Source organism: Takifugu rubripes, chromosome 15 (genome assembly GCF_901000725.2).
Source record: "Takifugu rubripes chromosome 15, fTakRub1.2, whole genome shotgun sequence".
In the NCBI taxonomy this organism is placed as follows: Eukaryota; Metazoa; Chordata; class Actinopteri; order Tetraodontiformes; family Tetraodontidae; genus Takifugu; species Takifugu rubripes.
Window position 1 is genome coordinate 7,626,149 of NC_042299.1, and position 16,474 is coordinate 7,642,622.

Genomic DNA, 16,474 nt, shown 5'->3' on the forward strand with positions numbered 1-16,474 from the left:
CTTGTAGCCTGACGCCTGAAATGAGATTTTCCCCATAATGCCTCTGCAGGTAAATCTTTATCTGAATGACTCTTATTATCTCGGCTTTGGCCGAAATTCCCATTATTGCGTAAATCACAGAGATTAAACCATAAAAACGGTTTTAACTGGTCTAAAAGAAATAGCAACTTAAAGCCTTTTCTGCTTCCAAGCCCTGACTGGCTTCCATACAGGTGTGCGTGAGATGGGAACGTCACGTCTGTCTTCTTTTTCAACTTTGTTTTTCAACCTTCTACGGTCCCGCGGGTAAGCCCCGCCCACTCCACCAGCGGCCGCTCTGATTGGCTGCGCGGCTGCTCGCCTTCACCTGTCGGCAGCAGGTCCATACTTGAGCTCAGGTGAACAATCTACCTGCCAGTCAGACGCCACCGCGGAGGGATTTTACCCTGTAGATTTTCCGCTCCGGACGGCCCGCAGTTAATCCGAATTTTCCCTGGGTTTCTGTAGTGATTGAGCCGCAGAATAAAGCCGAAGGTCAGATTGATGGCAACGAGCGTCGGACCGGCCATGAACCCGCCGCACGCAGAGGAGCGGGCGGTGTTCACGCAGCTCAAGCCGGTGAGGATGTCGGCGGCGGACAGCGCGGAGGACACATCCGTGTTTGAGGACATCAAACCCCCGGTGAGTCCCCGCGGGGGGCTCCCGCACACACCAGCGCTTCCGAGATTTCATATGTCACCGAGCTGCAGTTACCTGCGCAGGGCTCACCTGTTCAGGCAGGTTAAAGTCCTCCAATCACCTGCAGGCTGCAACCTTTCAGACACTAATTTGGTCGCGGTTGCTCCACTTGGATGAATTCGTAGAAATGTTGCTTGGGGCGGAAAAATCGGATTGATTATTGATTTTTGACGTAAATATCCAGCAGAGTCCCTGTTGTGCACCTTCGCCCCCGCGCGGGGCGGCATGGAGGCGCGTTCCTCTTTGTCGCCTCAAAATTCTCCTTGTTTAGTCATAAGATCGAATCACATGATGCAAGAGAGACAGTTGACCGCCGCCACATTCCTCCAGCTCCTGAACGCACCACGGCGGATTCCCGGTCGCCTCCTTTGTCAAACAACTGATGCATCATCAGCATTAAAGTTAAATGGCGGTGAAGCGTGCGAGCTCACAATAACGCGGGGAGAGAAACCGGATGCCGTCGCACTGCAGAGGCCCGAAAGGTGGCGGGCGAGACGACGTGAGGTTTTTTGGTTGGAGGTTTGTTTCGCCACGTTGTGTCATCTCGTCTTCACGAGCAGCTGCTGGCATGGCGAGGACCCCCCCCCCACCCACACACACACACACACATCGTGCCTGCCTTCGAGGAACTGACTCAGAATCAGGTCGTGAACTTGGAACCACGGCTAGAAGTTCTGGTGGTTGTCAAATATTTGGAATCCCCGCCTCCTTCGCCGCTGGTCACAGGCGACGGGCCAGCTCTCCAGGGGTCTGGGGCGGGAGGCCATTGCCGACGGCCATGAATTCTAAGCTACGTGGGGACACGTTGTGGTTGCACAACTTTAACGGGATCAAAGTTGATAATTCACCAACATAATTGTGCGCACGGCGCCTGAGCGCCCTGTGGGGGAGGGGCTTATTCGCTTATCCCCCTCAGCCAGTAGGGGGTGATCCTGTCGTCTGTCTTAAAACTGGACAAGATCCTTATTTTCTCCTCCAAAGTCCTCATAAGATTACATGAACAAATCTTACTCGAAACACCCGCTGTGACGGGCGCCACCCCGCTGGACTCTCCTCGCCAGTCCGTCCCCACATGGACGCCGCAGCTAGTTTTAATGGGCAAACACACCTCGACGTGTGAGGAAATGATGACATATGGTGCGAGGACACCAGGATGTCCTGCTCAACAGGAGCGAAGGACGGTCAAAGGGTCGCCGCCATGAGACAAGATAAAAGTCCGATTAAATATTGTCCGTCGGGCATTCTCGCCTTTATTCTCCGCGGGTTTTTTGGTTTTTTTTTAATTCGCCATCTCCAGGAAAGAAAAACGTGGTCTTTCTGGCCTCTTATTCGCTCCGTCAGACTCGGCTTTGTCTCATTGTTTTGGGCTTTTAAAAGAGCGTTTAGGCGAGCTGCTGTCGTGACAGCAGTATGTTTGCTCGACCTGTGCGAGCAGCGCCAGCGTTTCAGAGGCCACCCGAGGCGAACAGGACCTCGCCGGCGAGGTCCCCTCGTGGGGAAAGTAGCAGAGTAACCCGTGATGCCTGCGACAGACAGAAAGATACCAGATCACTTCTAAACCTTTGTGATATTGTCAAAGGCAAACGCACTAGCAAGCCAGCGCTAGCTGGCCCGTCTGGCAGACGTGTCGCAACGTTTGTTGGCGTAAAGCTCAGACAAAACAGCACGATGACTAAAAACACAAGCAGGTGATAAACGTCCCAATTTTCTGTCCTTTTTATCTCGAAGCAGGCAGCAAACCGACATTTGCTGACTTGGCGAGTTGAGTTTTCCCCCAGGTCGTCAGTAACATATGAGCTACTTTCTTTATTCTTTACCCTTCCTGGAGATCAAAGTTAACTTGTTGCCGGAACTTCATATTTGCTCTAAACTGACTTTGTGAGGCTCTCAGGGCTCAGAGTGTCACGCTGCCACCGTGTCCCACACCTGCCGAGGGCTCAAACTTTGCATCGAGCTTTGCATTAAGGACTCGCCACGTTGCTTCTTCGCTCATTTAGAACCTGAGTTGTTTGGCTCCACAGGTGGTGTCAACAAACCCCTAAATTCTGATCCGGAGTGGAGTCGTTTGTGGTTAGCAGAGCAGGTCGGACGTGCATCACCAAATGTTTACATTAAATTTATTAGAATGAAAATGACTGTTTTGGAGGTGTTTCATCTACCTGACACATATTAACCGCATAATTAATGTTCCGGAAGCTCTGAGGGCGGAATAAGTAACCTCTGAAGCGGATCTCGACAGTTGTGGTGGGGTATCGGCGGCGGCTTTCCAGGACGACTGAGCGCAGACGACGGAAGTTACACAGTAACTTCACTGCCTGTGGATCGGGAAGCGTGCGGCCGGTCACGCCAGATCCCTCCTGTAGCTCAATACGCTGTAACTTGACTCCAGCCTTGAGCAACAGACGTCCCCCTTTAAACCCCCCCCCGCTGAACGTGCACCTTTTTCCGGCCGATGACTTCAGCTCCGGGACGCCGCCACCTCAGATGATTTGCATGTGGAGCGAAGTGTCTGCTGGCGGCGAGTCTGAGCTCGCGGAGTCCCACACAACTGACATTTCTGCAGACGGTTGCTTTGAATGCTTTGATTCTGGTCGGTTGTAATCAGCGCAAATTTTGAGGCTGGTTGAAGCCTGCAGATTTGGTCTTAATCTGGTGGATCGAAAACAGATCAAAGCCTGAAAGACCGGATGTGTTTGGACCACAAGAGTGTGTCAGGTTTTAAGGGGCGGAGCTGTAGTTTGTCTCAACATATAGAGATTGAAGCTACGGCCCTTTGATAAAACAACACGTTATAATTTGAGCTGATGGTGTTTGAATTAAAACGCCAAAACTATTTTTTGTGATTCAACTGAACGTATGGCTCGAGTCATACATTCAAACAAACGCCAGCTAAATCGCTAACGGTTAGCATGTTACTCGCCCTGCAGGGTGACGCCAACCATTGGTTACAGTCAGATTATCAGTTTATCTCTACAATCATAACAGCAGCAGAAATTCGTTAAACTGAGAGGACTTGTGATTAATAGCCCGAATATATGATGGCGCAGTGCTAACGGTGACCAGTGGCTAATGGTTAAGTTTAAGCCTTGCATGTTCTTTATTTACATCTAAAAAATGAAAGTGAACTGAGATCTTAGCTGTTGAAACCAAATTGAATGTAAATGTTGACGTTTTAGTCTCTAAAGAGCATAGACTTCAGACATATTTAGAGCTTCATGGATTATTGGAGATGGTTTCATAGCCTTTGTAGCTTATCCTGGAATTATCCTTTGAACAAGGAGTCCAGTGCTAACAGACACATTAGCTGGATACGAAAACAAATTTGGATGCTGACAACCTGATTGTTGTTAGCAATCCCTGTGAAAATATTGCTGAACTGACCGTTGGGTAAGGACTATTTTAACTGATTAATCTAGTTTACGATCAACTTCAGAACGACCGACATTTTTTCAATCGCTGAGCTCTCAAACTGCTGCGAGCATCGACTCAAGTACAACTGGAAACAATTTCAACTGCCATTGTTTGTGCTGGACGGGTAAAAGAACTCTAATTCTTCTCCTTCCATAAGAGGCCGTAAAACATCTCAAAGGTTGACCTGTCATGATTTCTGCTCCGTTGATTCATAGCTCGCCTGGTCCGACCAGGGGGGGTGGCGTGCTATCAGCTCTTTTATTGGAGCTCTAAAGGCGAATGGGAACCATTTCTTTACATTCCTCAGAGCCATAAATGAACGCTCAAATGCAGCCTTTTGTTTGGCAGGTCAACGGTGATGTTGAGTCTTTAAAAACATTGGTTGCAGAAACCGTTTTTTTTTTAGGCCTCAGTTATGTCAGTTCAAATATGTAGCAGAATCTTCAGTCTTCTACTGGAAGAACCTCATGGTTCCCCGGGGCTGGATGAGAAATGTAGTCCTTCGAGTGTACCTGGTTCCCCTCATGGGCCGTTTGGATTTGTTGGACAACAAAAGGAGCTGAAAAACCGATTCTGCAACGCCGTGAAGAACCACTTAAAGTCCATTCTTCTGTCTGGAGTGTGAGACACACGAAGGACGTCCTTTGGAACTCCCATCTCATAAAACTGAGCTGTGGCTGATAACAAGCTAACTGTTATCGGACAGAAGGACACATAGCGGCGCACTCATACATGTTTCTCCAATCATTAACTGGCCAGATCTTGGCCCACACACATGAAGCTACAACAAAAGACATTTCACATCATCTTAATCCGTTTGCTTTTGAGGCCGCCGGGCCCCTCGTTTAATAAGTGAACTTTGGCTAACGGTGCAAAGACAAACAAGTGCTGTAGGGGAAGTGAGGCTGTTAAACGTCATCAAAAATGAACTGATGTTTGTGTTTGTCTCCACTTCTTTGATTTAAAAAAAATAGATCATTTGAGTGAATCATCTGTCAACCGAACCAGGTACCCTTTAGCATTCCGATACACAAAAAAACACATTCTGAAGTGTCTCCGCTGCAGTATCGTACTTGTGTTCTTTAAAAGCTGTACTCTTTATAAACATCTTTATATCCTGATCTATTCAGCTGCTTTTGATGTTTACTGACATCCTGAGAGCAGAAACATTGTAGAGGGTCTTCTGAGAAGTGACGCGCTTGATGGTTGACTTCCTGTTTTGAAGCAATGATGCAACCAATAATGGTTATTAATGTATTTCTATCATCTCTACCTAGTCTATCCTCTACCTGTCCTCCCCCTTCTTCTCTCTCTCTCTACCCCGCCCCCCATCAGCAGGAGGGTCCCCCTACATGAGCCTGGTCCGCTCAAGGTTTCCTTCTGTTAAGGGGAGTTTTTTCCTTGCCACTGTTGCTTTTTGGGGGTCAGACCCTGGGATTCTGGAAAGCACCTAGAAACAATTATGATTGTAACAGATGCTGAATAAATAAAGATGAATCTTTATTTATATAGCATCTGTTACAATCATAATACATTGATAACTTCAAACATATTTATTCATGAAAAACAGCCAAAAAGCTCAATTAAACGTGCTCCTTCAGATGATCGTGTGTCATTTGTTGCATTACTGTCGCCCGTAAGAATTTCTCACATCTGTTTGTGTTACTGGTTCACTCGGTTCCAGATTTGAGTATCTGTAGAATATTGGGCTTATTCTCTCTTTAACGTCGGCTCGTTGTCGGACAATAATCCATTAGTGCACGGTGCTTCTACAAACATGCTAACACGTGTAGAACTCAGGCGCAGGCATCGTTGGAGATTCCAACACCTCAATTGTGGTCATGTCAGAACATTCAGCTCCAGTAAGAAGCAGGAATGTGAGGAATGATGGAGGAATGGCAAAGGAGGGAAGCAGGAACCGGCTTCTCTCAGTCTTTTTTCACCAGGTGTTTTTCCGAACGACTTTGATGGATGTGGCTGTCCAAATGTGGTAATTCTGCCTCTTTGTTTCTATTCAGATTCAGCTGGAGTTGGACAAATATCTCCCCCAGGTGGGCAGTTCTCTTCTGAGCCTCTCCACCGACTGTGCCGACAAGAAATACAGGCGGGAAAGCGCCTCCGTGGTGGACGATTTTTTCTCCGAGGAAAAGCCGATAACCCCGTACAGCCTCAACATCAACCTCATCCTTCCCAGCACCGCTCACCTCCGCACGGGCTTGTACCGGCCCAACAACAAGACCCTTGCACCGCAGCAGATCAAGACAGAGCCGGACCTGGAGGTGCCTTGTTCCATCCCTACGACCACCTCCACTCAGGCGCTGCCTGACTTCACCTCTGTGTTCAACGTTCATCATGTAACCAGCAATGTTTTCATCAAACCGGACCTGAGCGCCGAGGCAGGAGTGGTGAGCGTGCCGTCTGGGTCCCAGCAGCAGCAGCAGCAGCAGCCAAATCTGGACACAGAACTTCAGATTGGACCGCCAGCGCCACAGCAGCAGGTGTACCACATGCCTATCGCCAGTAGTGCCGACCTCACCATGACTCTGTCCCACAACAGCCCGTCGGCACACGGCTCTGCAGGGGGTCGGGCCATGCTGAACCTGGGAAGCCCCATGTTGCCAATCACTAATGGCACCTACATGATGGCGGAGCACCACCTGCAGCACCATGGCTATTACCACGCCTCTATGACCGGTTCTTCCCAGAGCACAGCGCCACACAGCCTGCCGCCCTCACCCCCAAACTCCCAGCCCGGCAGCCCCGATGGCCAGGCAGAACCGCTCAGTTTAGCGTCTCAACCTCCGCCACCGTACCAACAGCGTGTGGTCAAGATGGCGGGATTGACCCCACACGCCCTGCTGATGACCCACGGCCAGGGAGTCCTGACGGGTCCAAAGTACAACAGGCGGAACAACCCAGAGCTGGAGAAAAGGCGAATCCACTTTTGTGACTACCCAGGTGACCACATGGACAACACAACACTTCAGGGTTCTTTTCGTTACCTTAAACTCATTGGGCAACCCAGTTACACCAGGTGACAATACAGCAAGGTTTTCTCTCCGACCCTGTAGACGACAGCTGTTGCTTGACAGGAACAACCTGGTTCCCTTGGCAACAGTAGTCGTCTACCCTATAGGAGAGAAAACCTTCCTCCAGCGGGACCAGCTCCCCACTGCTGCATTGAACAGAACAAAGCCTTAATGGGAGTAAGTCTCAGCTGGATTCAGAGGTATCGAAGCATTCTACGCAGGTCTGGGCCCCAGGTCACCTGACCACATGTATACATCTACCTTTCACACAACAGTTAATGGGGAACACTGGAATTTACTGAGCAGATTTGATAATTGTGTGTCATCAGCATAGAGAGGAAACGTTTTAGCCATTTGTAGCTGTTGCCAGGTTGTCGCTGCTTCAGATATTTTGATTTTGGCGAGGTATTGAGCACGATGCCTCATGTAAATCAGCCCGGGCAGTATACAAAGCAGCATGTAAGCAGCCTTGCACACAGACAGCAAACAGGGAAAAGCTGCTCTTCCATACAGAGACACAGTCACATGATCTCCCTCAGAGAGGTAATAAAAACAAGCCTGGACGGGTTGGCTCATGGTGGTTTTGGTAGCTGTTGTGTAAATAGGCTTGCCATCTTTTTACATGTTTAAACACACAATCCTCAGTAAAGATGGAGCTTCTTCTTTCAGCTTTAGGAGTCCTGCTCTGTATTGTGGGTCATGTGGCCTCTGCACGTGAATGGGTTTTCCCTGGATCTGACCCCTGCTCGCTGGGTCATGGGTACCAACACAAAAACCAAAGAAAACCCATTTTTTTGCCTTCCACTTACCATCTCTCTTCTTTCTCTCTCTCTTTTTTTCTTCCAGGCTGCACCAAAGTTTACACAAAGAGTTCCCACCTGAAGGCGCACCAAAGAACACACACAGGTGAGAAAGATGAATATCAGTTTAGCTTTGGGTGTCAGCGGCGCACACAAACTCTGTCTCTGAAGAGACATAATGTGGTTTGTGAGTGATGCTGTTGATGCTGTTCCTGAGGAACATCGGGACGGAGCTTCTGACGTGCTGCCAGTGGCACCAGTAAAGCAGCCGAGAGGAGCACTTCCTCCACCGGTTTCTGCGTTTGATGTATTTCACAGAAAAAGAGATAATTCCAGTGTTCTAGCTGTGTAGCTTGCTATTGGAGGCTCCTTCAAAACCTCTGGAACAACCTGATTTGCCAAGAATGAAACCAGAATTTTATTTGTCAATCTGCTAGTTTCGATACACCCTGTGGACACAATGAAGAGCACAATGAAAAGGCAAAAATAACACAGAAGCCACATGGCTGCTTTCTTCTCTCCGTGTTTTTTACGTGCTCGTACCTGTCCTCGCTTCCCCAGAGAGAGCGAGAGAACAAAAGAGGGAGAAAAGAGGGAAGACCTGCAGTTAACGCAAAGGCCAAACCAGTTACTCCTGCTTTTCTGTCCCAGTTCGGGGGGGGATGCAGAATGAGGGAAGGCTGGTTTCAGTGTTTCCCTCCTGTAAGATGAAACCTGTACAGACTCTGACCAGGATTTCTGTTGAGTTTTTTTTTTTTTGGGGGGGGGGGGTTGGTCATGTGACCGAGGCTTATTCAGCATGATGGAGGGTTCCAACAGATGGAAGCAGATAAAAGCAGTTTGTGAGTTTCTTCATTAGCAGGAAGCTGCAGCACAAATGACAACCTGAGCGATTCAGTGAGAGCAGCGAATGAACAGATTCATACAAAACCTATTGATGAAGAAAATGTGAAACCTGCTTTTTGGTCCTCGTTACACCTGTGGAAGCTAAAATAATCAGGCCCAGCGAAACAAAGGGGGGCGGCTTCAGTGTTTTCCACGTGGAATAATGTGGAACTACTGCAGAGCTGCTACCGTTTCCTGCATCAGCGTCGGAGGACTCTTGTGGTCGTCTCGGCCTCAGCGCAGCTCAAATAAAATCTGAGGGTTAGCCTAGCAATGCTAAATAGAACGGTAACTCCGTGAATCGGCCCCTTCAGATGTTTTTAGGGATTGCCTCCAGCAGAGTTTGTCTGCTCGTCACCGTGGAACTTGGGCCTTCTTCTCGTATTCACGCTGTAAATAACCAGATCGGCTTGATGTTATCAGTGTCTCGTACGAACAAGTTTTACTGGAACGATAAACCGTCAGTTGTGGAATGTTGCCGACACGCCGCTCTGGACTGAACTGAAGATTTCATTTTGTAATGCTTCTCCTGTAGTGCTGCCGAAGCTTCCCAGCCTTGACCGTAGCCTCTACAACCGTTTGAACTCTGGACATTGGCTTGTGGCGCTGTTTATGTGTGTGTAAAGAGTGTTATCGTCCTGATTACGGAACCCTCCAGCCCTCTATATAAACACTAGCTGATAAGGTTAAGAGGTCGACAAAGTGTTTATGGGAGTTCTGGAGAGCCTGAAGATGTTTGTTTTGATCTGATTAAACCAGGTGGTCTTTAGATGAAACTGGAGTCGCTTACGTCCTGAAGTGGGAAGTCAAATCCCGTCTTGTCAGGACTGTCGGAGGTCTTTTAGGATAAAAATCACACTCCGCCTAAAAGGTGAATTCTGTAGCGGGTCTCCAGCTGCAGCTTCAGACTAACCTGAAGCCTCCTATAGAGCAAATATTATATGTGCTTCACATGCCAACCTGCAACAAAAGCTCCTTTTGTCCAGCAGTGATTGATGCACTGACGCCACATTCATTTCTGGACTTTGGCTTTTGAGGTTTTCATACACGTGCACATTAGTGAATGTGTACTTTAGAGATGGAGCGACAATAAACTCTCCCGGTTAAACTCTTTGCTGATGACACCATGTGATTCATTTATGAATAAATAATGTGAGAACCATCAGCGGGAACCAAAACCTCCACCTGCCTGGACCCACGATGGACAGAGACAGTCTCCTGTCTCTGGAGTCTGCTGTCGGACGCTGCAAAAACTTTATTTAGACAGTAATAGGCATCAAGATCCTTTTAAAATCACACTTTTAGCTTGGGTGTGAATGAAGGGCTGTAATCCTGACCGCAGAGCGTTTTTTCAGCCAGCCATTTAGGACCATTTATCAGCGGCGTGTTTGTACTGTGCGTGTGATTTCATCGGTCTGTTTGTGGTTCCTCGGGGATAATAGTCCACGAGAGGCGGCTTTGACCCCATCAGCTCAGATTTAGAGAAGCCAAACACACCTGTGGCTCGAGAACCTCCCCAGGTGCGTGCTCCACCTCCCATCAGGCCTGAAGAGCAGAGGTTACTCACAGGAACAGGATGTGGTCCCTAGGAGGCGGGGCTAATGTTAGGAAATTCCAGACAAATGTTTAGCCACTAAATTTGTTCAGTTTTTCCTTCTATTGCCAAACAGATTTACGGGAAACTTTAACATAATATCAACATATGGAGAGCACAAAAAGCCTTTTTATTCCCCCGCTGCACTCGTTGGACCCTCAGCGGTTATCAGGAACTGATCGATGGTCAATAGCAGCTAATCTAATCAGCGCTAACGGACCCATGCTACTATATGAGCACTTGATGAACCTGCTACACCCCCCCACATCAACGTTTCAGGCAAGGTTTTGGGCCAAGGACGTGTCCTGCGCCGCGCACGTTGGCGTGCAAATACGGGAACCGCAGGTTTATTGTTTAGTTATCTCGGTCTCGGCTCTGTTTGCGCTCACGCTTCACATCAATTCTGTGGACATTAATTTCAACCTTCCCTTCGCTTCTTGTGGTCGATGATTAGCTCGCTGTTTGGCTTTAGCAGGTTGTGGCACGGCAGACAAAAGTCAGCGTTGGGGTGTGGGAGGGTACGTGCCGTATTGGCTTTCCTGAGCTCAGGCTGGAATTCCACATCCTTTCACAATAAACTGATCCCAAAGGCATCACTCAAGTTCCTCATTAGCTCCGGCGAACTGTACCGCTGGTCAGCGCGTGGCTAATCCCTCCTCTCCGTCTTACAGGCGAGAAGCCGTACCGCTGCACGTGGGACAACTGCGACTGGCGTTTCGCCCGTTCAGACGAGCTGACCCGACACTACAGGAAGCACACTGGGGCGAAGCCGTTCAAGTGCGTAGCCTGCAGCCGCTGCTTCTCCCGCTCGGACCACCTGGCTCTGCACATGAAGCGCCACCAGAACTAACACCCTCGTCGCCACAGTGGAAGAGCGGAGCCACCATCAGCCGTGGGCCCCGGGGGGGAGGAGCTCAATCGTTTTTGATTGATACATTCGGGATGAATGAAAAATGTTCTGTTCAATTCCAAAATTCTGCTGACCTGCCCTCAACGGTTCTCCTCACTAAACCTGTGAACAGAACATCGATTTAACAGACAAACTCGCCTCCCTCGCACCTTCACGCCACACCGAACGGAGGGAAGCACTTATTTTATTTCTGCTGCCCTTTGTCACCATCATCACTTTTATCTTTCTGAACCGCACAGGAACGCTGTTCTCCTCCTCGCCGCCTTTGTAAAAATTTGTTCATATATGTGTGCCTGAATCCTGGAATGTACTGAGATTTATACTTGACTATTTTTTTATTTTACCCTGATGACGCTAAATGTTTGTTGTTAAAATTTCTGCCAAAATAAGAGAGAAAACTCCCTCCAGCGATCCCAGCAGACAAGTGAAAACATGGAGATGTTTCCGGGTGATCACGTTCCCGCGGTGATCACGTTCAATTGGCTTGCATTTGCAGTTTTGGTCTTCAAAGACGGAAAAGGGCGGACGAGCGAGTTACGTAGGAATTCAACGTCTTTCGAACCCAGTCGGAAGTTTTAGTCGATCGCTCCACGGTTGCCGAATCTTCGCTGTTAACGTGAAAATGGGGAAAAAATGAAATTTATTGTCTGTTTTACATAAATTAGCACAGCTGATCTAAAATTTAAACATTCAAATTTTGCCTGCTAAATAATTTCACTTTGGTTTTGGGCCCACGTGCAGATCAATAACCATTTATATTTAATCACTCTGAGCGCTCGACATGTAGCTGCACCTTCTCATGCTCGTTTATTTAAAGTGGTAATTTTATTGCATCTGCATTTACCCACAATTCCTGATGTCAAGGCTGAGTTGGGATCCCCTGAAAGATGAAGTCAGACCCTCGCTCATCTCCTGGTGTCCTCCTGCGCTATCAATGACCTTCCTCTCAGCAGACAGGTGCGGTGTTCTTTCATGTTGACTTTATATCCTGGTTTAGCGTAGGCGTGTCCTTGAGCTCCTCCTGGTTGTATTTGGTCACACTTTGGCTTCGGTTTTCGTACAATCCGGACGTGTTTATGTAAACGAACCGGACGTTCTTCGCCATTTTCACTCACCTTGCCCCGATCAGGCTCCTCCCACCCAGACCACAGAAGTTAAAACAAGCACGGCCTTGATCACGTTTGGGAAAACACTTCCTGTTATTTCAACTTTTTATTTCTTCCAAGCTTTGTCCTGAGGAAATGAGCTTCTCCAGTCTCTCTGATGGAGGGAGGGTGGTAGATATCGTGTACATAGCTGTACTTTTAGCTTTGACGTGTAAATATTTGTTTGGTTTTATTTCCTATTATATTATTTGTTTTCATTTTTAACTAATGGGACTCTAGATCGGTTGTATGTGAATGTCTGATTTTTTTGATACGCCTGTGAGAATTCATGATGTGCAAATTATGAACAACGATGTTCACAACGATGTTTTTTCTCTTTGTGCAAAAAATGCTGCAATGAAATAAAAAAGATTAATGGAATAACAGATTGTATTTTCTTCGTATTGGCACATTTTAATTTTATTTAGAAAACATTTTTTTCATAAGTTAGGTTAGGAAAATGCAACACTTTACTAATATTCGTAGTAGCTAGCTAACGTCCCCTTATTGGGGGTACAACCATCCATGGTACCAGTGAGAACCAACTGATTTGTTCTTTTCAGGATTTGATTTGTTCCAACAGCAACGGTTAATGATTGCGTGACATCGACTCTTGGTGGCGTCTTCTGTGAAGTTCACAATTAATCACAAATGTGTTGGAGTTTCGGATAAAAACAGGCAAACGTGTGTTTCTGCAGGAACGATTACATGGCAGAGTCTCAAAGATTAGATTGTAATCTGAGACAACGCCCTCAATGCTAACACGCCGGGCTCCCAGCGTGTGTGTGCAAGACTTAATCTGCAGCTTGTGCAACTCCAGCGGCGACCGTTGTGATGAAACGTTCACCAGGAACTTCACGGATGAAGTTCAGGGGGCACAAAACTACAATAGCACCTTTTATTAGTCATTTATGAGTAACACATACCATAGTGACATCCTTGTGTTTGAATTCTGGCAAGAGTCCTGCCAGATATGAGACGTCAATGGCCACCCCAGGAGCCCCAGAGTGGGCAGTGGGGCAGTCTACGTGCACGGCCATGTGTCAGTGCCGACTACAGTGATGTCCAAAGGGGACAGTTGGTCTGAAATAAGTGTCGGCTCAGCCGTATTTGCCATTTACGGCGTTGCCCTCTTGTCATCCTTACTGACGTTGAGAGTTGCTGGTTGCTCATCAGTGTCTGGTGAACCGGTGATCCCAGTATGGTCGGAGGATGTGGGGCAGGGCTGGTGTCACCGAGGATGGACACGGTCGGCGTCCTCAGGAATGCTGCGGGCCTCAAATGGCGTTGACTAAAGGACCCGCAGCGATAACACCGGCAGCTGCTGCCGCCTGGTGCGGCAATAAATCAGGAGACACCATAAACGATGAAGCATCACGTCAACATTTGCCAGTTTCCTCTGCTCAGCCGTCAGGAGAGGCGGTGAAAAGGATTGTGGGTAGGAGGAAACAGGCTGACCTGCTTATGCAGCACCATCAGACACAGGAGAAGATGCAAAGTTTACAGGCGTCTTGTTTCCATGGAGGTCGGAATAAACCAATGATAAAAAACTGACTATATTCAGTTGGCTGATGATGGATTTACACAAGAATTAAAGATATGAGGATAAAAGCAAAGAGTTTAGCTGCAGGTTGCTGTTATTTATGGCTCTGGTGATCTGGTTTCGCCTGGAAATCTCTTCATCAGAGATACGATCACGGAGGAGGTCGTCTGGGTTTGAATGCTTCCGTCCTGCTCACCAGTTCCTGCCGCGGTGATTCACAGGTTCATGTGTAAATACGTCACATGTGTAAGCGAATGATCACACGAATGATCCTGGTCAAATCACACGGTTTTCAGTTCGGAATGCTCCAGGACCTCAAAGCATATTTTATAGTTTAGATACATCACGTGGGAAAGTGCCTCTGATTATTTGGCATGTTCACAAACTGTTGCGTCACACGTGCAAGTGGGAGCAGCTCCTGCAGACCCTGGATCAGCTGGACGCCTCTTACAGTGGGGGGCAGATTTATTTACCTCCAGGGCTGAAGTCAGAGCACCGACATCAGATATCAAGAGTAGAGAAACTGAAAGTGGAGATATTTATTAACGTAAGACACACACACACACACACACACACACACACACAACACACACACACACACACACACACAACACACACACACACACACACACACAAATAACCACACCACCAACGGGGCCATTTTTACAAACATCACAGCTCCTGACTGTGTTTAGGTCTGATCTTGTCCCACTTCTGTGCTCTTAAGTTTGGAGTCTCGTGCACTTTTCCATCTCTTCACCATCATCTAGACTTCCTTTGAATACGTGATGTGATTACAACAACAGGTCAGACGGGTTCTGGGGGCATTTCAAGCTGCTTCGTGAGTGATTAAGCCTGTGGAGTCATGGCGTGCGCATGTGAGCCTGTGTGTGCGTCTGTGTGTGTGTGTGTGTGTGTGGGCGGTAGATTTTACAATCACAGTGAGTGTCGCCACTGCAGAATTGAGTCATTCTCTCTCTCTCTGATTACAGCATCAATTAAATATTCATGCTTCTTAAACACACTCATTGTGTGTGTGTGTGTGTGTGTGTGTGTGTGTGTGTGTGTGTGTGTGTGTGTGTCCAGTCTGCTGCTGTGTGTGTTAATGATTGTCCTGTTCATGACTACAAGAAACCAATAAAACCATTTAGAGTCAACTGCAGAGAAAGACACGCACGCACGCACGCGCACACACACACTCACACAGTTGAAAGACTTTGTTCTTGCTCTTCAATATGCATATATTTTTATTACCAAAGTTCACTCGGTACAGGGACTTCGTGTTTTTTCTTTCGTGTTCGAACTCCTGTCATGTTCTGTGTTGTGCGCCACCGTGTGGTCGCAAATGGAACTGTCTTTAGATTGATCTGAGGTCTGACGATCAGTATAATATTGAAATCCGTTTAATCGATTAAAACAGCAGTATGTCACAAATTTATTCAAAGCCATGATGTGTCAACACATGTTGAGGAATCGCGCTAATTTTTAATACTTATATCCCTGACAACACTTGTCCAACCAGAATATTCTCATTTTAAAAGCGAAGTGTCAGCCCGTAAATATTGACGATGTTCACGTTGTGTGTTGGTCTGTAGCTCCGCCCCACCGATCCAGCCAATCACAAGTCAGCAGCGTTTCGGCTTCCGGGTTGCCAGTTACCGCTGAACTGCAGCTCCGAACTATTGAGATAAAATCCCAATGTGACTTTGGAAAGCTAAAAAAGCCTTGTTGTGGTTCCCAACAATATCAGAACAAAGGCAAAAACAAAACAAGGATCTGGAGAGGAGCTACCTTTGGAAGATGGAGAAGACTGAAACCGGAGAAGGATCTGAAGACCGACGCCGAAGTGGCTAATTGTCACTTGAACAGGTAAGATTCAGCAAAGTCTGTCGAACTTAATTCTAATTAATGTAGGCTCAGACCTTTCAAATAGAATGACGTTATGCGTGGTTGTTTATCGTCTGCTGGTGGGTCATAAAATGAACTAGGCGATATATTGTTTGATATATTGTAGCAAAATGAAAGGTTCATCCGTCAATTGTCGACGTTCTAGCTCGATCTTGGAACATAACTGGCAACCCGCACCAGGCTGTGTCTACATTAACTGTGACTGCAGGAGCAGCTTTGGCTACAAACCTACTGCTCCTGCAACATTTTTTAGGATATAGAAGTTATCTTGCTGCTAAAATTCACCCTTATATTCACCAAATGATGGTATGTTTAACTACAATTGTGTATTATTGACCTCTAAACCTTATTGTGCTTCTACACCACCACATTATATGCTGAAAAGTTAGTCCAGCATTTGTTACTTCCAGGCTGGACTATTGTGATTCTTTATTATCAGGGTGTCCAAACAACTCTTTAAGAAGCCTCCAGGTGATCCAAAATGCTGCAGCCAGAGTTCTGACAGGTATTGACAAAAGAGATCACATAACTC

General features: G+C 47.3%; 1 protein-coding gene across 1 annotated transcript; it reads left to right on the plus strand.

Annotated features, from left to right (window-relative positions):
* The first annotated feature begins 328 nt into the window (after positions 1-328).
* LOC115252641 (Krueppel-like factor 5) lies at positions 329-11,666 on the plus strand. Its single transcript, XM_029848393.1, has 5 exons — positions 329-377; positions 487-660; positions 6,147-7,086; positions 8,004-8,063; positions 11,108-11,666. Exons 2-5 carry the CDS (start codon positions 547-549, stop codon positions 11,284-11,286), a joined length of 1,293 nt encoding a protein of 430 aa, XP_029704253.1. The 5' UTR covers positions 329-377; positions 487-546; the 3' UTR covers positions 11,287-11,666.
* Positions 11,667-16,474: the final 4,808 nt, after the last annotated feature.